Consider the following 23,378-nt stretch of genomic DNA (forward strand, 5'->3'; position numbering starts at 1 on the left):
GAGGTATATAGCATGTGAGAGCCGAGACCTAACCTACTCTTATCACTAGGTTTTTTTTTTGTTTTTGTTTTTGTTTAAATTAAGCAGCTACAGATAAAGTGAAAAAGCATAACGAGCATAAAAGATCATCTATGACCAACAATAATGTGCATACAAGAAGCGTAGAAGAAAGTGGCAAAGTATTGAGTAATCGTTTGGGAATAGAAGCTGTCAAACTATTACATAAGAAAATCATGAAACAGTCCTACAAACTAAAACACACACAGAGAGAACTACAATACATGAGCAAATAAGCATATGGAGGAGCTTCTTGTTGCCTATTATCCATTCCATCATGGTGGTTAGAACAACTATGTATCACTAAACTCTATGAATCTCGCATCTTTTTTTTACCACAGATAATACACACCAATACTAGTTGAGGCCAAACACGGCAACTTCTTTGGTGTGTTTATTCTACATTATGGCGTTCAGCACCTATGCTGATTTTCTCGAGCTTGACTTGGCCACTTTACTTTTCCACGCTCCCTGCACAGCCCATTCAAACACACATAGATCAGAACCGAGAACCACTCTACTCATCTCTCTGTTATAGAGAAAAGGTAGGTAGATACATACCAGAGTCTCATTGTCAGAAGCCTCAGCATCAACGGCATCTTCCTCAGCTTCTATCTCCTCTTGTTTCCCCTCAGAATCTGAGTTCTCAACAGCAGTTTCTTTCTCCTCAGAGTCCCCACTCGACTCTGCGTTTGCCTCCTTGAACTCAGCTTCCTCATCATCCTCGCCTTCTTTCCGTGACTTTCCTTCGGATTCTGATTTCTCTTCGTCGGCCTCCCCACCATATTTCGGGTCCTCTCCCATCTGCTCTGTGGATGATTCCATTTTCTCTTCACTTGCTTTTTCAGCAACTTCCACGACTGCATTATTTCAAAATATAATAGCTCAGAAACAGAAAGTTACATTGAATCGTTTAATAAGGTTATCAGACACTTTTTATGTATCTATACGTGCATGAAAGTACATAAGTTGAAAGGATTTTAAGTGGGGAGAGGTTACAAAATTCAGCATGGAATTGGAAAAGTAGTTCAATGGAGCTTACCTCCAGAAGCTCGGTTTTTCTTGGTTCTCAGCTTTGGTTTCTCATCTTCTAATGAGAGACTATTTGCTGTGCCTTCCGGGTCCTTGCGTTTTATGTTTTTCTTTGGAGTTCTTTTCCCTTTTGGCCTAGATAAGACAACAATAAGGAAAAAACAAAAGGTTAAACACGAATGCAGAAGATACGTATAAGTGTAAACAAAAAGCGAACGAATGATTAAGACTTCTAATGACACAATTTCACTTACGTAGTAGGAATTGGGTCTTCCTTCCTTTGTAAGCCAGATCTACTCTTACGCTTACTCTCCGAAGATCTAAAGGAAAGCAATGGAACAAGAGAACAAGATTGATATGTCACAGAAGACCAAAGAACACAACGAGACCAGATTACAGAGAGATACATTGGCATAAGTTGCAGAGTGTAAGTCTTACCCTTTTTTATTAGAACTTCGCTTTGATGCACTGGACTTCTGCAGAAGGTGAAATAGTGAAAGGATATTTATTAGGCTAACAGGAACGGCAGATGAAATAGTAAAGATCGGTTGATAAAAGACAACAGAACCAAAAACGCAGAAAATCTCAGAACCTTAGCGGGCTTCGTCTCTATGAGCTCCCAATGTTCTTTATCTAGGCGAAGTACTTCGACATCTCCATCCTCATAAAGTATCTGCATATCACAAGGACAGAGTTGGATGGACCAACTAACCCAAGAAAAAGACAAAAATCAAAGGGCTAAAGCCTTACCACATGTTTCTTTTTCGTGGAATCATATGATTTCACTGTGCCTTCATAAAACCTGTTGATTACACCGAGATGCAACTTCTGGTAAGATTCAGGAAAATAATACCACACTTTGCTGGAAATGAATTATTGCATCAACTAAGTTTAGAGTTACAAAATGTGATTAAGATTGTGGAAATAAACTAATTGCTTCAGAGTGTGCATTTAAATGGGAGTAATATGTGACAACAACTCGTGTACCATTTTAAGGACTTCAAAGAAAAGAAAATAAGCTCCAAGGAAGTATAACAATGAGATCACGTTTAAACTATCAATCCAAGGAAAAGTACTAAGAAAATACTAACCGTTTATCCATAGGCCACCAAACATCTATTCTGCAACCGATGAGTTCATCAGTAACCATTTTCTTTTCTGCTGTGGAGCACTGCAAGAGAAATCAGGCGAGGCTATAAATATTTGTTATCACTTATCGTAACTTCAATTTTTATAATTTGACACTATGGAAGGTAAACCTCCGCACCTTAGTCGGTCCTGCGATGCTCTTTCTTTTCCGCTTTATTGATCCAGAAGCAGACTTCAATTTGTCACCATTTTCTGCTGACTTACTCTGCTTTCATTTAAAAGAAAATTTTCAATCAAAAAATTGAATTAGATTACAGATACATAAGCGGTTTGATACTATTGTTGATTTTTACCTTCTCACTGCAGTTGCCATCTTCGCTTTGATTTTCCGGGTCAGATTCTGAGTTCTTTAATTTTGCTGAGAAGCTTTTCTTTCTTTTTCGGGAAGATCTGCTTTTTCCCTTGTCCGAGTCCGAGGAGATATTTGCGTCCATGTCTCTCTCTTCAAGCAACTCTTTTTTAGAAGCTTTCAGTGGATCACTACTTGAGAACTTGAAAGGACTATGTCCCGAAGATGATCTTCGGCGTTTAGGGACTGAAACTACTGACGTTGCATTACCAGCACTCCTTTTGTTAGCCTTCTGATCACTATGAGATGTGTCCGCTTTCTCGACAGGGGAATGTGTATGTCCATTACTGGATTCAAATTTATCCAGCTTTAAGTGATCCAGATTTATCTCCCTCACCATTTTCAAAACATCCACATCCTCCTTTTTACCATTCTCATCATCCTCAGCTGGAACAGATTTGTTCTTTTTCCCCTTTCTGCTCTGAGCTCTCAAACGCTCTACAATTTTACCCAGAGGAAGTTCATTCCCATCACTATCTTCATTATCCATAACCTCAATCTCTGTCGTTGGGGGTATCTCCTGAAACAAGGACAGATATAAATCAATACAAAAATCACTAGACACTGCACTGCAACTCAGATTTTAATATTGAATAACATACAGATATATCAGCATGACTCTCCAACATAAGAGAACTGAAGTGTGCCAAGACGGTTTCATCAGCTAGCCACAATTGCTCTTCACCAACCTGTTTGAAACAAAATGCAATGGGTTAGCAAACATAAACCAGTACAAAGTATGAGGTTAAACAGAGTAAATATTTAAGAAAAGACACTAGACAGTTCAGATCGCCACAGATCACTTGAAGCAAGCTCATCATGAAGTTAAAAATCTGAACCAGGGACAAGTTCTCGGTTGTTACCTGAGACTTGTCACCTTCATTTTTTTCACAAGGTTTATACAGCGTTGGAGGCAGTGATACTGGCGTGAATTCCCCTTGTAGATCGAGCTCTTTCTGAGTTAAATGTTTAATTATTGACAGCCCAAGCTCGCAGATGGCATGTGAGTTCTGTTAATATAAATTATGAGAATGTCAGGTCCATGGCACCGTGACAGGGGAAAGTTATTAAAAATAGTCATGGCCTTGCTGTTTTTAAAACAGAACAAGCTCAGGGAAAGGTTTTACCAACCTTTGACTTTGATGCATCAGTGACATCTTCTGACTGTTTTATACTACGAAAGATGGAGATAATGGTGGGAACGCACTCATGTTCCTTGTCCCTATCTTCAGCCTTCCCATCTTCCTCTTTATGGAGTAACATTGAAATGATCAAGTGTAATTGTCTGAAATATATATACGATCAGAAATAGAAGTACAAAAATATTAACGAAAAGGACTATTTAAATCGCTAGTGTCACAGTAATAGGCAAATCAAAAATATCTTTACCGATAAATCAGTTCATATTCCTCCACATCCTTGGATTTCTCGACGTCAGGACAAGAAAGATGTGCAAGTGCGTGAACTAGATAAGGAAGGATATGCTGAGGGTAGGGAGAAACTGAATTTGCATCAGTCTGCGCAGAGACTTTCCTCACTTTTGTTTGGTAAGAATGTTGTATTATATCAGCTAGGTTCTGCTTTTCCTGTTATGCCAATCCAGACGCATAGTTTAGTTAGTTAGATTAACAACATTCTCAATTCATAAACATCGTATATGTGTGTTTTAAGTAAAGGGAGATAGCATACCTCCTCTGATACAAGAACATTTGATCCAGTGATATCAAATAAGAATGAACATGCATACTTTGTCTCCAAAACCCGATCCTTTATATACTGGTGAACTTTCCCTAGAAATATTTTCTTAGCCATAGGAAATGATATCTACATGAAAGGTTAACATTTGTTAAAACAGAACCTAGATCAGATGTAGGATTAGCTTGAAAGGTGCAAATCGAAAAACCAAACTGAATGAAGGTACCTCAGGGGTATTTAGTGTTAAGTGGAAGATATCAACCGGGATTTTATCGTCCCAGTGCCTAGAAAGGCGAAGGACTGCCTTTGCAGCAGCAAGTTTCAAATGGGCCTTGTCAACAGAACTGTAAAAATGCTGCGCATGAGTGTCTCCATTTTTTTTTACAGAAAGTAACATATTAGCATGTTTAGCACTAATGTTTACTAACCTTGATTCTATATCTTCAGATACTTCCCCAAAGGAAAGAATGTTTTTTAGTAATTCAAGAAGGTCATCAACACCAGTACGTAGGTGAGCATCGTTGAAAGGCAAGTAACTCTTAACCAACGTCTTGATCCCATAAATCTATTTAAGAAAACAAAAGAAAAATTAAATTGACAAGAGAGAAATAACTTTATCAACTTTGACACAAGGTCATTTGCTACTAAAAGATAAAATCAGTTATAAGAAAACTTTCGTCAGACACGAACCTTAAGTTGACACATCTCACTTTTGTCATCCCAGGATAACTTATCTTCGTCTGCAGCTATCTGCAAAGGGGTTTAAATGTCTTCCAATAAGAAAAAGAAAAGAAAACTGGAAAGAGGTAGTGAGGTTTCACAGAAAACAAAACATCAGTAATACATACACTTTCGCTTTTGAGGATCTTGTCTCTAATAAACTCAACGACTTCGGTTTCTCTAGTCTCAAAGACCGGCATCGCAATCTGAGCTATGCATCCAAGACTCTGAAGAACGGCTGGCTGATGTCTCTTGTCATCCAGCATGTCCACAAGACCCTGCAAATTCACAAATTACAATTCCATATACTACATATAAAGTTATAAACTATATCTTAGTGATAACTTAAAGCAAAAGATAAATGACAAAACAGAACTGCCACCTTGTATAGAACAGAGAGCGACTTCAAGCCATCATCCTTTGTAATTGATGCTAGTGCATGCACAGCATACTTAGCCTTCTTCCGATTACCTTCTACACACATCCTCTCGAGTAACAGGTCCACAGAACTTTAATGGACAATAAGAGAAACATTATCAATTAGAAAAAGCAGGAACCTAACAAATGACGTGAACTCCATGCTAGATATATATATATATATATATATATATATATATAAAGAGTTCAGACTTTCACCTCGCTGAAACAATGAGATTCTCCCGAATAGTACCACCTGCCTTTGCCAGAATTTTTAGAGTACCTTCCTTTATAATTTCATCATCATCTTTAAGGAAACCTATCAGTTCTTCTTCAGCCCCGTCAAACAGTGATGGGCAGAAACTTGCGAGAAGCTAAAATCAATGCACAAGCATCAATTTGGTGTATTTGGTTATAAGTAAATGGGGAAAAACAAAATATTAAAGATATGCCAGGCAAATGATTACCCCTAAGAAGTCCATGCAAGATTGAATTCCTGAACTAGTTTTAGAAGCTTTTCTCGCAGAGACTTCCGCTAATATCTCTTTCACATATTCTTTGCTGAATAGCAGATAAGAACATTTTATGGAGAGAGTGCCGAGAAATTCATAGAGAGAATGCTTTTCAGAAAGTATTTTTAGCATATCATCCTGCACACAAATTAAAACCACAACCAAGTTGTAAGGTTAGCGAAAAATTAATTTTTATTTACTTACAAACTTATTCTCACCCGAATCTTGGACGCTTGCATTATGCTAGTGTTGGGATCAACCAGATTATTCAAAATCTTCCAGATATTAGCATCTTTCAGTTGATCAAGAATCAAAAAGTTCTGCTCGGTCTTTGCGGGATCAGAAAATGCACGTGACATAACTCTGAATCCAAATAGGATCTTTTTCTGCATCTCAGGAGAGTCAGCACTCTGCATTGAACATAAGGTTACAGATATACGCAAAATAAATCCAACCTAAAGTCAAGAAAACAAGTTCTGGTCGAACCTGTTGCTTTAATGACAAATATTTTTGCATTTCTTGTTGCACCCTAAAGATCAAGAAGAAAAAAGATCAATCTTCAATACCAAAAAGGAAAGGACAGGATGATAAAGATCATGCAAAAGTATTAGGTGCTGTGAAAAAATCATCAAATAGACCTTTGTCTTTGCTCCAGTATTTTCTCAAAAGCTTTTGTTTCCGCACTTTCAAACCCGGAAAAGATTTCTATCCAATGCTTAACTTTATCTTTAACAGAGAAATCACTTGGAAACAGTGATCTGCATAAAATATGTTCAATCGTATCTGATCTGCAAAACAAATAACATAATTATAAAGATGTGAACAAATTAAATATATAAGAAGACAAAGCGGCCGAATTACAAAAGAGTTAAAGATTAATGTCCTACCTGAAATCTTTGTCGTAAAGACATCTCAAAATTTTGCCAGGAATCCAATCAAAGTCGCCAGTGCCTGCCTTCCCTTCAGTACACCGTAGGCAATATACCCGGAACAGTTCAGACAACCTTTCCATTGTGTATGTTTTAACGAGCATCTGATAGAAAAAGAAAAATGAGTTCCAATGACTTCATGTTAGCATATAAGTATCTGAGACACCATACATATAACTTACAGCTTTGTCTCGAAGCCGTTCAGCGACTAGCTTTATGGTATCAATTGGAATCGACGCCAGTTCACTCACAGCCACATCACAGATAACAGAAACAACTTGTTTGCGGATATTTTCATCATAATCCAGGAGCCGGTCACGAAGAGCAGCTACAAAAGGATTAACGGTATAAGATTAGTCAGTTCTAATGTATATCAATGACATGATAAAGAAAGGCTTACATATAATTTGAGAAGCCTCAGCTCTTGAAGGATCAGAGAGCAAGCAATTTTTAATATGGTCAAGGATGACCATTCTAACTTCAATAACTCTATCAGTCAGCCTCTTCAGAAACTCTAAAAAGATTGAACTGAACTCTTCGGATATGACACGTCCAGGCAAGGAAAACAACTCTCCAACCAATCCAACCGCTTTCAAGCGAGTGTCCAAGTTGTCAGCCTGTATACGTTAATAGTACGTATTATGTATTAGAAAAGATGAGTAGGAACAGCAAAAGGATAAAAGTGACTATTCAAACGTAATACAGAAGAACAATAAATCTGATGAATGGTTCAAGTCATGATGGTGTTTGACATCCAGAATAGAGGCAAAAGACCAGAATAACAACGTACCAAAAGCTCTCCAGTGAGATATGGTGCAATTCCAGATAGGGTCTGCGGAGCACAGCGGTACAAATCATAGATAACCTCATGGTAGTCAATTTGACTGCTGGAAAATCGGCTGTCTCCAGAAACTGAAGAGATAAGGAACTGCTTTATGTCAGATTCAACTTTTTGCGCACACTGCTCTATGACTTTCATAGCAAGTCTCCTAGCAGCATCTCCAACGTCCTGCCGTCATAAATCCAGAAAATGAGCTGCCTGCTAAACCATACAGAAACAAATCCTAAACTATAATACTATCAGCCAACGTCAGAAATGCTCACACTTCTATTTCTGCCGAACTTAGAGAGTAGGATTAGTAACAGCTGCTCCTGTATATCTTCACTCTCTTCTAAGAGAACAATCATTATACTTTGCATTGATGAGAGAACAACCTCCGGGTGGTCATCTCTGCATATACAGATACAAAACAATCTTTCAGTAGAGAAAAAAAAGCAACCATATCTGGTATTAAGCTAGATTAAACGTGAAACCCACCTAGCAACATCAAGAAATGTAGTAAAGACTTCTTTCACCAGATCATCGCACTCCAGATCCAACATCACTACACATGACCTGTACTTTGCAACCGTTTCTAAGATGACAACCCTCCTTCCAAATGATGGTCCACCGACATCATCCAACCCAGAAAAGGCACTCACAATCAGTTGAAAAATATCCTGAAACAAGATTTAAGAAACGGAACAATCAGCAGTGGATATGTCTGCGACCACGTTTACAGAGGAAAATTCAGGACAACCAACCCTCATAATATCATCACTGTAAGGCGCTTCAGGTGCTGTGATACGAGTTATCTCAGAAACGCAGCTTGCAACAAGAAGCTTGACATCCTTGTCTTGATGCCTGAGAATTTCAGGTTTAATAACAGCATCAAGAAAAGGCTGGATGGACTTCAGTACTGCTGCTGGTGGAGACTGCTCCAACTCAGAGAGATGAACAGCAGCTTCCTGCATGTAGCACCACACCAAGTTAACGACACTGGGAGTTTAATATGTTTAAGGCTTCAAGTGAGCATTACCATTTAGTCACATCATCAGAGAGAAAATAGGATTACATTTCCACAAAGTGATTGATAAACAAACATCATAATCAAATGGAAGCACTAATCTCTTGCATCTATCAAATGAAGATAACACTATTCAGTTCCAGCATAGCAAGAACTCAAGGGAACCAGGCATGGATATCAAACAGCCGAATCCTAGATACTTGACATTCTAACATGAACATAAGCTAATTATACACACACACAGACACACCTTGAAATGGTCTCCTAAGGAAAGAAAAATTGCAAACCTAGTAAGAAGAAAGCCGAACGATTCAATATCAAGACAAGTCTTAAGTGGTCATTCACATGCATCTTCCATTCAGAAAGGAGCTAGACCCAAGTTTCAAATCTGACCTAATTTTGCAAAAAAACAATTTATACGAAGGGCACGCAAAACACAGATTTGTTTACAAAACAACCCCTAACGCAGCTCCAAAGAACACACACTAGCTCTATTAACCAACATTACCAAGAAAGGATAACTAACCTACAACGCTGAAACATTCCCTTTAAACTAAAAATCGAAACTTTGTTCACAGAGAATACAATTCATGAGAATTAGAGAGGAAAGTTCACCTTAAAGAGTTTGAGCAATGAATCTTTAGACGAAGGAGGTGGGTCGAGCTTCGATCCGAGCTCCTTCAACAGCTCCTCGGGCTTTTGAGCCATCACGAGTGAAAACTAAGAACTCTTAAACCTACGATGTGCTCTTCCCTTACAGACAGAGCACTGCAAACGAAGATGGAGAAGACGAGAAAAGGGGTTTTCTTTCTTGTTCTTGTTGGTTTCTATTTGGTGTTCAGAGAGTCTCACTCTTTCGAACACATCCGATCTGAGCGCTCTCTCCAAACAACAACAGGCCGATTTGCTGACTTACGGGTTTGTGTCTCTCATCGCTTCTCTATTTTCCTTGTTTTTATAATTATGCCCTTCATTTTCTCTCCTATTTGCATCTTAAAGCCCTTATTAATGGGCCCAAAAAGGCCCAACAGCGAAATCTTTACTGAAACGACGTCATTTGTGAGCGCCATATGGCCCATATCGTTTCCTTCTTTAATCCTAGCTCTTGGTTTTACAGTTATACCCTCTAGTTTCTCTTCTAATTGCTATGTGCCCCATCTAAAGTCATTCATTAATAGGCCTTAACAACTGGGCCGTTAAGGGTGGTCCAGTAGTGTGAGATTTGAAAAGCCTTTCCTAACAACGATGTCGTTTCGACTGTTTTCCGCCTTTTCTGAACCTTTGCTGTCTTGCGTTTCGCGGCAATGGTGGCGGCGGCGGCAAATGACGACAACGGCGTCGACAACGACCTTAAACCGGATTCTGAACCGGCTCCGGCCAACCTGTCCCCTCCGGCGGAGCAGAAACCTCTGTCTAAAAACGCACAGAAGAAGCAAGTAAAGCAGCAAAGATACGAAGCGAAGAAAGCTGAGAAGAAGGCGCAGGAGAAGGAGCACAAGAGGAAGGAAGGCGAGAGAAAGCACAAGGAGTGGGAGGAGACCCTAGCGAACGCCACGGAGGAAGAGAGGCTGAAGCTGATCGAGTCGAGGAAGAGTCTCCGTAAGGAGAGGATGGAGAAGAGGTCTGAGGAGAAAGAGAAGAAGATGGAACGGCTCACTCGAGCTAAAGAGATAGGTCAAAACGTCGTCGTAGATGTTGATTTCGCTCATCTCATGTCCGAGTTGGAGATCTCCAGCCTCGTTCAGCAGGTGGGTCTTTTGTCTTTCAACAAATTGTATGTAAAGCTTCAAGCTTTCCCCTGTTCATGTATGGGCCCACTGATTGGTTAAAGTTTGTTGCTTTTATTGTTCAGATAATGTATTGCTATGCGGTGAATGGGAGAAGCGCGACCCCTTGTCATCTATGGTTAACGGGAGTGAAAGGGGAGATGAGTAGGCAGCTTGATAAGCTTCCTGGTTTTGAGAAATGGTTCATAGAGAAAGAGAGTCGGTGTTACATTGAGGCCATGGCTGATAGGAAAGAGAGTTTGGTGTACCTTACGGCTGACTCTGAGACTGTTTTGGATGAGCTTGACCCCGAGAGTATCTATATAATTGGTGGTTTAGTGGATCGAAACCGGTTCAAAGGGATCACTATGAATAAGGCACAAGAACAAGGCATTAAAACAGCTAAGCTTCCTATAGGGGAGTACATGAAAATGTCTAGTTCTCAGGTATGGACCCATAGGTTTTGTAGCACAAAATGTTCCTCTCTTTTGAATACATTGATCTCCAATGTACATTTGCTGTATTGTTGCCTATACTTTCTTAAGCAAGACCATGACGTGGGTTTGGTTATTATTGATTTAGGTTCTCACTGTGAACCAAGTTGTGGAGATACTCGTGAAGTTTCTGGAGACGAGGGACTGGAAGACATCGTTTTTCACTGTGATTCCTCAGAGGAAACGAACTGGAGGTGATCTTGTAGACTCTTCGAAATCAGAACCTCTCTCTGAAGAGCATCAAGATAAAGAGGGTGATGAGGACGAGAAACATGATCTTCTGGAGAGGAAAAAGTTATGCGTTGAAGTTCCTCTGGAAAATGGTAGCTAGATGAAGATTATGCATATGAGATATGTTTCTATTTCTATTTCTATTTCCGTTGAACACTAATCTCTGGAGCTGAGGATTCGATGTATGGAATGTTAAGTCACTTTATATGCGAAGTCCAGATGCAACTACAATTTTTTATTGTCGGTTTATTAAATATTGAGCTAAGTCTAAGACGCATGCTATTTGGAAACATAAGTGTTTACCTTTTATTGACATAGGATCAGCTGAAAACACCATTCAAGTTCAAGGATAATAAAAACAGAGAGAAAGCATCATTGTTTTTTTGCTTAAACTTGAATACATAAACTGATCCATTTAAGGGGTTAGATACCAAAACAGCTGTCAACTTTCATTAGCCATTGTTCTCAGTACTTATGTTGCTGAGTTGGAAACAGTTCAACTCTGGAACCATTAGCTGCTGATGATGGACCACCCATTTTGGAATCAGGTTCATTACCACTGTAACCATACCCATTCTGATGACGATAATGGTACGGCGCCATGTGCATCCCTGGCACAACACCGTAGGCTCCATACTCGGCCATGGCACCATTAGGCCTCTTGACCACCATGCCACTGGTCATACCAACGGAACCAGTATTGTACCCAACTCCTCTGTCACCCTCCAACTCTCTGTAGCGGTGGAGGTACAACGTGAGGGGTTCTATGTAATCATCAAAACCTAGCTTGCTCATGGCCCACAAGACATCCTCGGCAGTGATGGTCTTGCGCTGCTCCCTCTGGCATCGCTCATTGGCCTCTCCTGTTATGAAGCTGATGTACTCCGAGACACACTCTTGGATCGTCTCCTTGGAGTCGTCAGAGATCTTGGCGTGAGCAGGTAAGATCCTCCGCATGATCCGTATCACGTTGGCAATAGGCATGAACCTGTCTTGCTCCCTCACCGTGCACTCCTCTTCACCTCCATTAGCGGTTTTGTTAGTCTGGTTGGGCTCTGATAGCTGCATGCTCCCCTCCGCCATCAAAAACTTCGCTGGTATTACAAAACAAGTAGATGTTTTAGTTACAAAAAGTTTGAGCTTCTATGACGTCTGCATGCGCCATTAGTACACTAGAAACATGACAATGCAAAGAAGTGCAGAGAATGTTTTCGATGCAAATGAAAATGGCACTACCTGGTTCAGAAGGATTGGTGGTGTTGAGGGAGAACTTGCGGTAGCCATGGAAGCCTCCACGTTCCATATCCTTCTTCAAAGTCAAGACTTTGGGGTTTGTGGCATGTATTAAAAAAAAAACAATGCTCCAAATATAGAAGCATTTGAAGCAAAGAAGAAGATGATAAAGAGAAAAGAATACTAAGAACTTGGCAAGTGTCAGTGTTTGTAATTGCAGAACCTCACAGCCTCCACAACATTTCAGCCTAAGTCGATGTAACCGAGGATCCTCTTCTCGTCTCCCGTAGCCGTTACAAGATCCCAATCACCAACAACGTTTTTTGTCTTTATTTCGAACCTTCTAAAACTCAACATCATACAAATACAAAGTCGTAGGTTTATTTAACTACACCAAAAATCAAATTTAAACCCTGACAAAAAAAAACGTAAATCTTAATCTTACACTCGAACCCCCCCCCCCCCCCTCACTCTTCCTTCTCTACTACTGAGTTGGTCTTGTAAAGCTTCCCTAGTTTCTCAAAGTAAGAGCGAGTCTTTCTGTGCTCAGGTTGCGTCTTCTTACCTTCAACAACTCTCTTGTAGTACTTGTTCATGTTCTCCCACTTCTCCTTACACTTTTTAGCAGATCTATCATACCTCTCTCCTTCATTTTAGCTGATACGTCATCCCATATCGCAACCCTGTGGAACCCTGTCTTCTCTTCCACTTGGCTTCTGCTATCTATCAACGCTTGCACTTCCTCATGCGGCCACCTTCTTCCGCTTGGAAACACAAACTTCACATCTCTTTGTCTCTGATGAGCCGATTGTTTGGGAAGGGGAATAGTGAGGTTTGGCATCTCGATATCTTCTTCTTCACCGATAACGCTTTTGATGAAAGGGATGATAGACGAGCTGTGTGACATCTCTCGCATCTGTGCCTCTTCGTTCTGTTTCATCCTCTCTATTTCTTGCTGCCTCCAAGCTTCCTCACTAAGTGTTCTCTCGTGCTCCATCTTCTCCATCACGTTAATCAGTTGGTTATGCATCTTCTCTTGCCGCTTCATCATACTTCCCACCAGCTTCTCCACGAAATGATCCATCTTTTCTCTCGTTTTCCGCTTTCTTTTCCCCTTAAGCCCGCCCTGGAAAGAGTCGCTATCGCTATCAGCAGACGAGCTGCCAAACCAAGAAAAATGTTCATTCAAACAAGACTCATTATCTACAAAAATAATAATCCCCTTACCAGCTCAGCATCTATAACAAAACTTTGATGCACATTTGAACATACTCTCCACAGAATCAAGCAACAACATGTAGAGTGTAGACTAAACTGCTTACAAATGGTATAAACAACATTCAAACCAGAATAAACATTCACTGTACAACAATATGTTAGCTATCTGATTGAAAATTAAATGATCCCACAAGCCAAAGAGAATGTGTTTAGTTCAACACTTCTACCAAACAAAGTTTCTCTAATAACCGTAAAAAGTAAATTACTTTCCACAGTAAAAGATCCAAACTTCAAGTGTGACCAACCAAAACGAACATGCAAAAAGAATTTACCTCAGAGACACACCATCACGTCTAGAGACTCGACCTCGAACCTCCATTTCAACCTCATCCTTCGCAAACCCACGAGTCAATTGACCACTCTCCTCCACATCAGCAATCTTCGAACCCAAGGAGCCTCAAAACACCCGCCGTCTCCGAGAAACCCCATCTCCGGAGGCAGCCTGTCTAGACTTCCGGCGAGGATATCAAGAGGATGTTGTCGATCCTCAGAAGGAGGCTTGACGACGCACCTGATGGGTTTCTGTTTCTGAGGAGGCGACGCCAAGTCTGCGAGCGTGGCCAAAGCGTCGTCGTTTCCTTGAGTCCTCAGTGAACGGCTTCTGTACATCCACTCGGAGCTACCGAACGGGTCGACATCCTCAGCGAAGTCATCGGCGGGTCGTTTCCGACAGTTGCCGGCGAGAAGTTCCATAAGGAAAGGTTAAAAATTGGCGGCGTGAAAGATGCAGACCGAACCGAGTAACAGCAGTTCAAAGGGTAAAAAAAACAATGGTTGCAACTTTCTGTTTTTTACATTTATGCCCTCGAACGAGCAAGAAAACCTCCATTTTATCCTTACTTCAGTCGTTTTCTTACCCGGTCCTAAACCCGGATATACGCTGGTAGTATGTAATTTGCATGTAGTTTCGTTTGAAAACAAAACACTTTTGGCGTGTGGCTCAGCGCAGGCCACGGAGATACAAACTTTATTTTCTTCCCTCTGGGCCATGATTATTAGCCTTACAAAAAATGATTCTAGTTATATCTGAGGTGGATTGCATGAATTTGCTGAAAATTAATCAAGGTTCCAATAGATTGCGGCAGATTTTTTTAGTTTTTTTTTATATATCGATTATATATTTTCTTTCTTGAGCAACCGATTTGTAAAATTTAAGTTCAGTGAGGGTCGATCGTGAAATTTAGAAGGTATAAATATTTTAAAGAAAATTTAAATTTAAATTTTTATTTGGCAATTTAGAGACCATACAAAATCTCAAGGTTCTAAAAATCGGTCTACCGCCTAGACCCGCACATAGGCGGTAACTCGGTCCTATCCAAAACAATTTTTTAAAATCCGATTTATACCGATTTATATGATTCAAATTGGTTTAAACTGTTCTAAATCGGTTAAAATTGGTTAAATCAATCTAAAATTGTCTATATATGTTAAAGTAAGCAATAATATTATTACAAATCTACAAATTTGTCTACATTCTCCTGTTTTGTATATCTAATTTTGATAATTCATCACAATAATTTTATAATTAAACGTAAAAACTAAAATATATCATATAAATGTATAAACTATATAAAATAAATCAATAATTTGCTAACGTCTAGGCCTCGCCTAGACCCCGAATAATCCGCCTAGTCGCTAGTACTCTATAAAGTGCCTAGTTACCGCCTAGCGATTTTTAGAACATTGCAAAATCTTGTATGTAGTACTATCGTTTTAAAATGAGCTTATTTGTCAAATAACCAAAAAAATTTTAAAAATTAGATTTTGAAAAAAAGAGTAGAAAAAAATAGGAAGAGAAAGTAGGAGAGAAGGGGAAAGTTTTAACTTAGTTAGTGTATTTATATTTTTTTGTTGTATATAGAATGCAATTTTCCTTTTAAAATTTAGAGCCCAAGAAATATATTTTATCGGGAAGTACGTAGAAACCCAATGGTTATTTTCAAAAATTTCATCAGAATGAATTTGTTTTATTAAAAAAATGTTTTATTTCCATTGTTGACTTTATTTTTCATCTCAAAAAGAATATTCTAAATATGTTTAATTACTACTATTTACTAATAATTATAATTAACACTCTTTGTTTTAAAACTTACAAATTTTATCCAAATATAGTTTTATTTAACTAAATGTTTATTTTATACATAAATTTAGTTTCATAAAATAGACAATGATTTATATACATTTATAAGTTTATTAATGATATGTAAATTTATAAGTTTATTAATGATGGTATTAACAATTTCAAAAAAAAGTAGAAAGCACATTTATTTTATACTTTTAGATATAAAATAAATTAGATGAAAAATAAAAATCAAATTGTAAATAAAAATTCAATAGTAAAAATAAGGTTGCGAAAAATATTTCTTCAAATTTGAAAAAATACTATTCATATCCTCGTTTTTCCTTTAAAATAATGCATCATTAAAGTAAAGTTTTTTTTAAATGTTCTCTCTCAAATGAATATTGAAAATAATTTTAGGGCTCGTACAGATCCCATTTAGTCTAAATGATCATATTAGTTCCTTAGTTAAGAAGCATGAATAAGAAGTTTGAACTATTCCATTATAAGCCAGCTCTCTCAGTTGCACACAAAAAAAAGCCAGTTCTCGAAAAAAAAACTATTCCGTTATGTCATGTTAATAGAAACGACCTCTCGGATAATTGTTCTATCAATCTAGTGTAGGATTAGGTAACTTAATATATGGTGCTAGTTGAAAAAAAAACATATGGCATAGGCATACAGTTGTGAGAATTAAGAGATGATATATTCTCATATTATTGAGAAGAAAGTTATGTGTGACACCTTTTTCTTATTGACCGTGAATTAAGAGATGATATATTCTCATATTATTGAGAAGAAAGTTATGTGTGACACCTTTTTCTTATTGACCGTGTCAAACAATCCAAAAACTAATCAGCATATAATCTTTTGAACTTAACCTTAAACATCAGATTAACGGTTTGGATGGCGAAGCCACGTTAAGCACTATGGGTGCAAGTGCACCCAATATATTTTAGATATTTTATTTTTTACATAGGAATTATAAGAAGGAAGTGGCTATTTGGTTAAGTTTGCACCCATAATTTCCTAATAACCTAGGTTCAATTCCCCCTATCCTATTTTTATCAGTTATTGTGCACCCAGTTAAGAAAAAATCTAGCTTCGCCCCTGAGTCTGTGATGTTTAGTTAAAAAAATTGAATTATTAAAGCATATAGACAGAGTACGAAAACAGATTTGACGTGGTACCTTTTGGAAAGCGAAAGTGCGTTACTGTCAAACATGTTCTATACGTTCAACCCTTCAAACCAGTGACCAGCTGAATTTTCATGTCTTTGTGTTTCCATTAAAGTTTTGATTTTAATCATAGATAGTATTATAAAAATCAGTTTCGAGGCAGAAAGTTCGTTATTTTTTATTTAAACTGATTTCATACGCTAAGGAGGGAGAACAGGAAGTGCCATTACTTGCCAAACAGGATTTCTATATTTAATCCTTCAATCTAGCAGATTAGGTTCGATCTTTCAGTTATTTACCAGTCTTGTGCAATTGAGTTTCTTGTGTTATTTTTTAAGAGTAGCCATTTAGCAATATTTATACCTTCTAAATTTCAAGCCTACTAATGGGGAGTCTGCGTTTCACAGTTTCACCACGACGAGGAACAGATACATGTCTGCTTCTTCTTCTTCCTCCACGAACCTGCTGACCAGCGAGGAGGCAAACGGCGGCGTTACAGTCCTTCCAGGTGTTGAAGACAAGTACGGTGGCGTGGTGACGGAGATAAGTCATCCCATAGATCCTTCTGCCTTCTCTGCACTTCTCCGAACCTCTCTCTCTAACTGGACTCTTCAGGTGCTCGCTCTCTCTTCTTCTTTTCACCTCTTGTTAGATTTTCTCTGCTGGTGATGGATAGAATGATCAAGAAATTTTTTATAACCGGCGGTTTCCATTTACTGGTAGTTGATAGTTAGATGGAAATGATTTTGTGTGTACGGAATATGAGATTGATACCAATTTATTGCATAGAATCATTGCAAAAGTTGGGGTAATAAAGTGTGGATGTCACTCTCTTCTTGAAAATGAGTGTATTCTAATGCGGTCCAGAGAGACACTTTGTTACTTTTGCGGCGAAGTGTATTCTCTTTTCTCATAAAGACAATGTGGAAAATGTATTAAACCCTTGCTCTCTCCACTTATCTAGTGCGGAACAGATTCGGGTTTCATGTCCTTCGGTTCTAAAGATTTTGGTCTGGCTTGAATAACCAAATTTTTGTTTGTTATAATTTGGTTCCAAACGGATCGGTTCTTTATATATGAATCTATCAGAAAGTAATAAAAACATGTGAACTGTATTGAAATTGTATATATATTCGAGTTATATAAATTGTAATTTTGAGTATTAGTTTATTATAAGTAGGAAGTATTATTATAACTGTTATTTTAAGCTGTGTACTTATATTTTAGATAATCCGGTTCGTATGTTCCAATTTGATAAGTATGATAGCTTGTTTACAAACATTTTCGTGCATGCAGGGAAAGAAAGGAGTATGGATCAAACTGCCGAGGCATCTTATTGGTCTTGCTGAAACTGCTGTTAAGGTGTTGTGAACATGATGCATTAACCTGCAATCATGTTTATGAAAACTCCATTTTGTACATATAACAAAAACTGGTTCTGTTTCATATGAGTAGGAAGGGTTCTGGTTTCATCACGCGGAGAAGGACTACTTGATGCTTGTGTATTGGATTCCCAAAGACGACAATACGCTTCCTTTTAATGCATCTCACCGTGTTAGCATCGCTGCCTTTGTCATTAACCACAAGAAAGAGGTGTGGTTGAGATTATATTTTCAGTGTCTTTTTCTAGAACATCTCCAAGACTGATCACATCTCTGTTTGAACCCAAAGGTGCTAGTGGTTCAAGAGAAGACAGGAAGAACTAAAGGCAAAGGTATCTGGAAGTTCCCCACCGGAGTAGTCAATGAGGTTGCTGCTCTTCTTATTAAATCCCATTACATTACATGGTTGGGTTCCTCTCTGATGCTTTGTGTTGACTCAGGGTGAATACATCCATGATGGTTCGGTCAGAGAGGTGAAAGAAGAGACCGGGGTAAACCTTTTCTTCATGCATTATCATTGCATTTTTACATGAGACCAAGAGCTAATTAATCATGGATCATAATGTTTTTAGGTGGATACTGAATTTGTTCAAGTATTGGCGTTCAGGTTCCAACTCTCCAACCATATCATCTGATTGTTTAATACTAACTCTGACTCCTGTCTGTTTTAAATACTGGCAGACAGACCCACAAAACATTCTTTGAAAAGTCAAATTTGTTCTTCGTGTGCATGCTAAAGCCCCTTTCTTTTGAGATCAATGCACAGGAGTCAGAGATAGAGGCAGCTCAGGTAACACATTTCCCTTTTCAATGACTCTTTAATCTCTACCATCTAAACACTCGCAAACCTGTTCCTGAAAATGCCTGATAGTGGATGCCATGGGAGGAATACACCAAGCAACCATTCGTACAGAACCATGAGCTACTAAGGTACATGACAGACATTTGCTCTGCAAAAACCAACGGAGACTACGAAGGCTTCACTACTATCCCCGTCTCTGAACATGATCAACAAGGCAACTTGTACTTCAACTCCCGCGACCTCCTTCCCCGCCATTAAGCTTCTTTCTCACAACAACCAAAGCAAGTCCTCACAGTGTTACCCAAAGCTGGTTTCTTTGTTGTCTCTCTATCTAAGCGCATCATGACACTTGAATAATGTTAACTCTCTCACCAAAACCATCCTAAATAAAAAAAAAAATTTACATTCAATAGTTAATTACAAGATTAAACGGTGCAGATCGATCCGTTACATAGCCGCAAAGTAAATGCACATCTGATATTAGTACATAACCAACATGACACTTAAATAGAAACGAAGGCTTATTCACTTAAGTAAATCATGCATGAACAAAGCATTTCCCTCTTCCTATCTTTATGTATTATTCATCTGGTGAGAACATAACCGAAGTTAACAGGTCTTGTTATGTTCCATAAACTAATGGAATTGTAATCTCCACTTTGTCACGTTTAGTAGTTGTTGTGATGTAGTATAGTTGGTTTCATTATTTTATTGTGTATATAAAGACATTTGCAGAGATGCATGGAATTTGTCATCTTCAGCTAGCGTCTTAGTTGGTGGAACTTCAATTCTCCAGTTCATCCGCCTACCAGAAGCTTGGCGCGCCTAAATGCAACTCAACATATATTGTTATGAACTTATGAGTGTGAGACCTGTGGGCTGTGGTTAAATAGCTACATGGCTTGGAGATCATTTGAGCATGTGGAAGTGACGCATAACATACAAATTGGTATACAAACAAAGAGAAGAATGTTCAGTATTAGCGTAGGGTCATTTGAATTTTGATGGATCCAGCTTATATTAACTTGGTTTTAATCAGCTTAGGGAAACAAGCTTAGATTGTGAAAACAAGTGACATGAATCACTAAGTTCCATAATAGCAAGCACAGACAAAAGCAGGACTAACACATAACAGTCTCAAGTCTCAACTCAAAAGTATGATTTTCTAAGCGCATGATTAATTAACAGATAATCACCAGCTCCAGCTCTGTTAAGCTTCTAATGATATACTTAATGAGCCAAGATATTCGCTGCTCGAATATAAAAGCCTTTAAAGTAAATGGACCTGTAAATAGATAAGGTTCGTTTGGCCCAACTCTTTTTCAGTATTTAATTTTTAGAAAATGTGGTTTGGTCAACAAAACCTTAAACCCAATGAATAGTGCTGACTCCATAAGACTAGATACGCCACCACGTGGCGTCGACCAAACCCACAAAGGTAAAATCTCTAGGCTTAAGTGTTTGAAAGCTAAAATGTGGGTGAGACTTGAGAGAGTATAGTTGGGGGTAGGCTTGATTCTTTGTTTCCCACTCCATCGCAAATTGTAGCTTATAGATAAACTAATTAATAAAGAAAAAGGAGGAACGTCACATTACATACACAAACGTAGCACCAAATCCAATTTAATACTTGATGAAGTTAAATGAAAGAGTAGGCGAACCACTCAGTAATTGCTTCCAAGTGCCGTCTCTCTTTCTCTTTCAACGACGGTTGATTGATTCATTTCAAAGATTGACCTATCTCATCTAAGGTCAGCCATTAATAAAAATTTCTATATCTAATTAGAAAATTATATAATTATAAAAATGAAAAAGACTGCCGTACAGAGCTGTGTTACCTGAAGCCACGCAAAGAGTCTCTCTCCCCACCTTAAATACATCCTCTTCTTTAACTCCTTATATATAGTGATTAAACATGCTTCTTCCATTTCTTAAACAGAAAGTAAATATTTAAAATGGGAAGCTTATTCATCCTACGTTGCTTCTTGTTATTCTTCTTCTTGTTTCAAGGAGCGTTTGCAGCTGCAGGGAAGATATGGAGCAGAACAGAGATGGTGGAGATGGCTGGCTACGGTGAACAAAAACTCTCCTCCGTGATCATCACCGGATCTCTTCTATGCGACAACACTTCGCGTCCTCACCTTCCCTCTATAGCTATTCCAGGTACCCTACCTATTCACGAGTCTCTCTATATGTTTTATTCTTCTATCAGAATACTTAACATGATTAATCAATCCTCACAGGCGCCACTGTTGCCATCAAGTGCCACACTGGTTACAAAAGGAGATCCAAATGGATTAAAGCTGTTACTGATGATTTGGGAGAGTTTGAAATCGATCTCCCTTCCCAACTCCACGCAATCCCCGACATGGAAAACACGTGCGTCGTTAAGCCAGTACATGTCCCTAAGCTATATAGATGCAATCACAGGTCGAGCAATACACACAAACGCATCAACCTTGTTTCCTCTACCAACGGCTTCCGAGTCTACACCTCAGGGAAGATCAAGTTACAGGGTCACAGTTCAAGATCATAGCAAGCTGCATGGTGTCAATATTTTAAACTAAAGATTTAAAAATTAAACAGTATAATTTCTTGTTTAGCTGGCGCTTCAGTCACAGAACCGAGTTAGAGTCTCTCTCTACATTGTTATTCATGTTTCTACATTGTTGTTGATGTTTCCCACTATGTAATTAAGAACGATGGTTGCATCATATGTGTAAAGGTTCTCATGAGATTGATACAAAACAGCAGTGTGGTCACATTTGAATATTTGAGATGAAATGTAACAGCAAAGACACAAATGAAATTTTGCTGATGTCTCTAGAGTTTGATCAACAGAAGGATGAAACTCTGAGGCAAGTCAGGACTCTGACGCTTTGGGGTGAGTTTCAGAGACAATGTAGGTAGCAATATCAGCACAACAAGTAAGGTTATCAGCTTTATCATCAGGGAGAAATGAGAGACTCTGATAGATAGAGAGAAGAAGCAGAGGATAGAGAATAGTAATCTTTCTGCAGGCTGGTTGAAAACCTATTTGGGCTTTAGATTTTTTAATAAGGGCCAATTAGTTTTAATGGAAACATAACATAACTATTAATGAGGCTTTTCATTAAAAAAGAAGAACATAAGCATTGTGAGCTTATGGGGCTCAGTTCTTATCAAATCTTTTATTCCCGATTTAGCAAGGCTGCTTAATATACGACGTAGGGTACTAGTAGAAAAACCTTTTACCTGAGAGCATGATTATTGGAGGTTCTTAGGATGTAGTTCTTATCAAAATATAAAAATCTGTCTCTTAATTTTTAACTAAAAAAACTAAGAATCGGTTCTTAAATAAGATATTTAAAAACCGATTCTTAATTTTTTTAGTTAAAAGTTAAAAAACGGATTTTTATATTATGCTAATAATTCCACTTTAAGAACTTCCTAATAATCATGTTCTGAGAGATCATTAGTAAACATGCTATAAGCCTAAGGTAAGTATTAGGGTTTTTGGAGGATATTCAGTTGTTCAGTCGCATTAGATTTAAACATTTGCTCAATACGCTTTAATCCGAGAATCTAGTGGGTAATACGAATTATAAAAATGTTGGACTAGCAAATAAAATTAGATGATGTACCATCTATGAAAATGTTTTAAAAATAGATGATGAACTATGTGATGCATAAAACGGTGGTGGACATTTGACCTGTACAAAAATTACATCACCAAGAAATAAACAAAGAACATAGATAATATACATATTCCTTTTGAGTAAACGATAAATTTTCTAAAACCTATATGATAATTGGACCTGGAGAATGGAGAATGGTCTATAAATCACATGTTGCATCTATTCATAATGAATAAAGATGAATGAAAAGTAAGCATTTGAAAGTTGGTAATTGTTATTTGGATGCTTTGTGTACTTGAAACATATCTTCCTTTTTCTTTTTTGAAACATATCTTCCACTTGGTGATTGAGTTAACTTTAATATCATTTCATTACTAAACTAATATTTGTTTAAAGCAATATATGTACAATAAAATTCGTGGGATGCCAATCTTTATCGTCATCAACCATTCCCCCCATGTTATTGCCCACGTTGATTCCCACAAAAGCTTTTTATAAAAAAACTTTTCATGCCATCTTCATTTTATAGTAAAGCTCAATCAAATTATTGTCTATAAATCACATGTTGCATCTAATCATAATGATCAACGAACCATGCCTTGCCATTTGTTCGATGAAAACAAATAAAATA

General features: G+C 38.1%; 5 protein-coding genes and 1 pseudogene across 6 annotated transcripts; 3 read left to right on the forward strand and 3 right to left on the reverse strand.

Moving 5' to 3' along the window:
* Nucleotides 1–114: 114 nt before the first annotated feature.
* Nucleotides 115–9,636, reverse strand: LOC106400843 (sister chromatid cohesion protein PDS5 homolog A-like). Its single transcript, XM_013841233.3, has 33 exons — nucleotides 9,323–9,636; nucleotides 8,445–8,648; nucleotides 8,179–8,360; nucleotides 7,965–8,091; nucleotides 7,651–7,869; nucleotides 7,261–7,477; nucleotides 7,043–7,188; nucleotides 6,819–6,964; nucleotides 6,570–6,719; nucleotides 6,418–6,460; nucleotides 6,150–6,341; nucleotides 5,887–6,069; nucleotides 5,639–5,793; nucleotides 5,385–5,511; nucleotides 5,131–5,280; nucleotides 4,973–5,032; nucleotides 4,711–4,847; nucleotides 4,509–4,626; nucleotides 4,277–4,411; nucleotides 3,977–4,173; nucleotides 3,719–3,872; nucleotides 3,451–3,597; nucleotides 3,190–3,276; nucleotides 2,532–3,107; nucleotides 2,357–2,443; nucleotides 2,181–2,260; nucleotides 1,840–1,891; nucleotides 1,682–1,762; nucleotides 1,528–1,565; nucleotides 1,344–1,409; nucleotides 1,100–1,224; nucleotides 619–917; nucleotides 115–528 (listed from the first exon to the last, which is right to left on the reverse strand). The coding sequence occupies exons 1-33, from the start codon at nucleotides 9,413–9,415 to the stop codon at nucleotides 478–480; spliced, it is 4,824 nt and encodes a 1,607-aa protein (XP_013696687.2). The 5' UTR covers nucleotides 9,416–9,636; the 3' UTR covers nucleotides 115–477.
* Nucleotides 9,637–9,824: 188 nt separating this feature from the next.
* LOC106407344 (tRNA (guanine(9)-N1)-methyltransferase-like) lies at nucleotides 9,825–11,429 on the forward strand. 2 transcript variants are annotated; one of them, XM_013848199.3, is made up of 3 exons: nucleotides 9,940–10,455; nucleotides 10,560–10,919; nucleotides 11,056–11,429. In XM_013848199.3, exons 1-3 carry the CDS (start codon nucleotides 10,012–10,014, stop codon nucleotides 11,296–11,298), a joined length of 1,047 nt encoding a protein of 348 aa, XP_013703653.2. In that variant the 5' UTR covers nucleotides 9,940–10,011; the 3' UTR covers nucleotides 11,299–11,429. The 2 variants fall into 2 exon arrangements, with proteins under 2 accessions (XP_048637328.1, XP_013703653.2); XM_048781371.1 differs by having other exon boundaries at nucleotides 9,825–10,455; nucleotides 10,560–11,429.
* A 122-nt stretch (nucleotides 11,430–11,551) lies between these two features.
* LOC106400845 (nuclear transcription factor Y subunit B-6-like) lies at nucleotides 11,552–13,968 on the reverse strand. Its single transcript, XM_048781372.1, has 2 exons — nucleotides 12,435–13,968; nucleotides 11,552–12,292 (listed from the first exon to the last, which is right to left on the reverse strand). The coding sequence occupies exons 1-2, from the start codon at nucleotides 12,499–12,501 to the stop codon at nucleotides 11,664–11,666; spliced, it is 696 nt and encodes a 231-aa protein (XP_048637329.1). The 5' UTR covers nucleotides 12,502–13,968; the 3' UTR covers nucleotides 11,552–11,663.
* LOC106400844 lies at nucleotides 12,739–16,596 on the reverse strand (annotated as a pseudogene).
* Nucleotides 16,597–16,988: 392 nt separating this feature from the next.
* Nucleotides 16,989–19,540, forward strand: LOC106397419 (nudix hydrolase 2-like). The gene is made up of 9 exons (XM_013838000.3): nucleotides 16,989–17,223; nucleotides 17,354–17,561; nucleotides 18,243–18,308; nucleotides 18,402–18,539; nucleotides 18,618–18,695; nucleotides 18,769–18,819; nucleotides 18,901–18,935; nucleotides 19,010–19,118; nucleotides 19,200–19,540. Exons 2-9 carry the CDS (start codon nucleotides 17,379–17,381, stop codon nucleotides 19,386–19,388), a joined length of 849 nt encoding a protein of 282 aa, XP_013693454.2. The 5' UTR covers nucleotides 16,989–17,223; nucleotides 17,354–17,378; the 3' UTR covers nucleotides 19,389–19,540.
* A 1,494-nt stretch (nucleotides 19,541–21,034) lies between these two features.
* Nucleotides 21,035–21,902, forward strand: LOC106399669. Its single transcript, XM_013840126.3, has 2 exons — nucleotides 21,035–21,293; nucleotides 21,374–21,902. The coding sequence occupies exons 1-2, from the start codon at nucleotides 21,086–21,088 to the stop codon at nucleotides 21,664–21,666; spliced, it is 501 nt and encodes a 166-aa protein (XP_013695580.2). The 5' UTR covers nucleotides 21,035–21,085; the 3' UTR covers nucleotides 21,667–21,902.
* The last annotated feature ends 1,476 nt before the right edge of the window (nucleotides 21,903–23,378 follow it).

Source organism: Brassica napus, chromosome A6 (genome assembly GCF_020379485.1).
Source record: "Brassica napus cultivar Da-Ae chromosome A6, Da-Ae, whole genome shotgun sequence".
NCBI classification, from domain to species: domain Eukaryota; kingdom Viridiplantae; phylum Streptophyta; class Magnoliopsida; order Brassicales; family Brassicaceae; genus Brassica; species Brassica napus.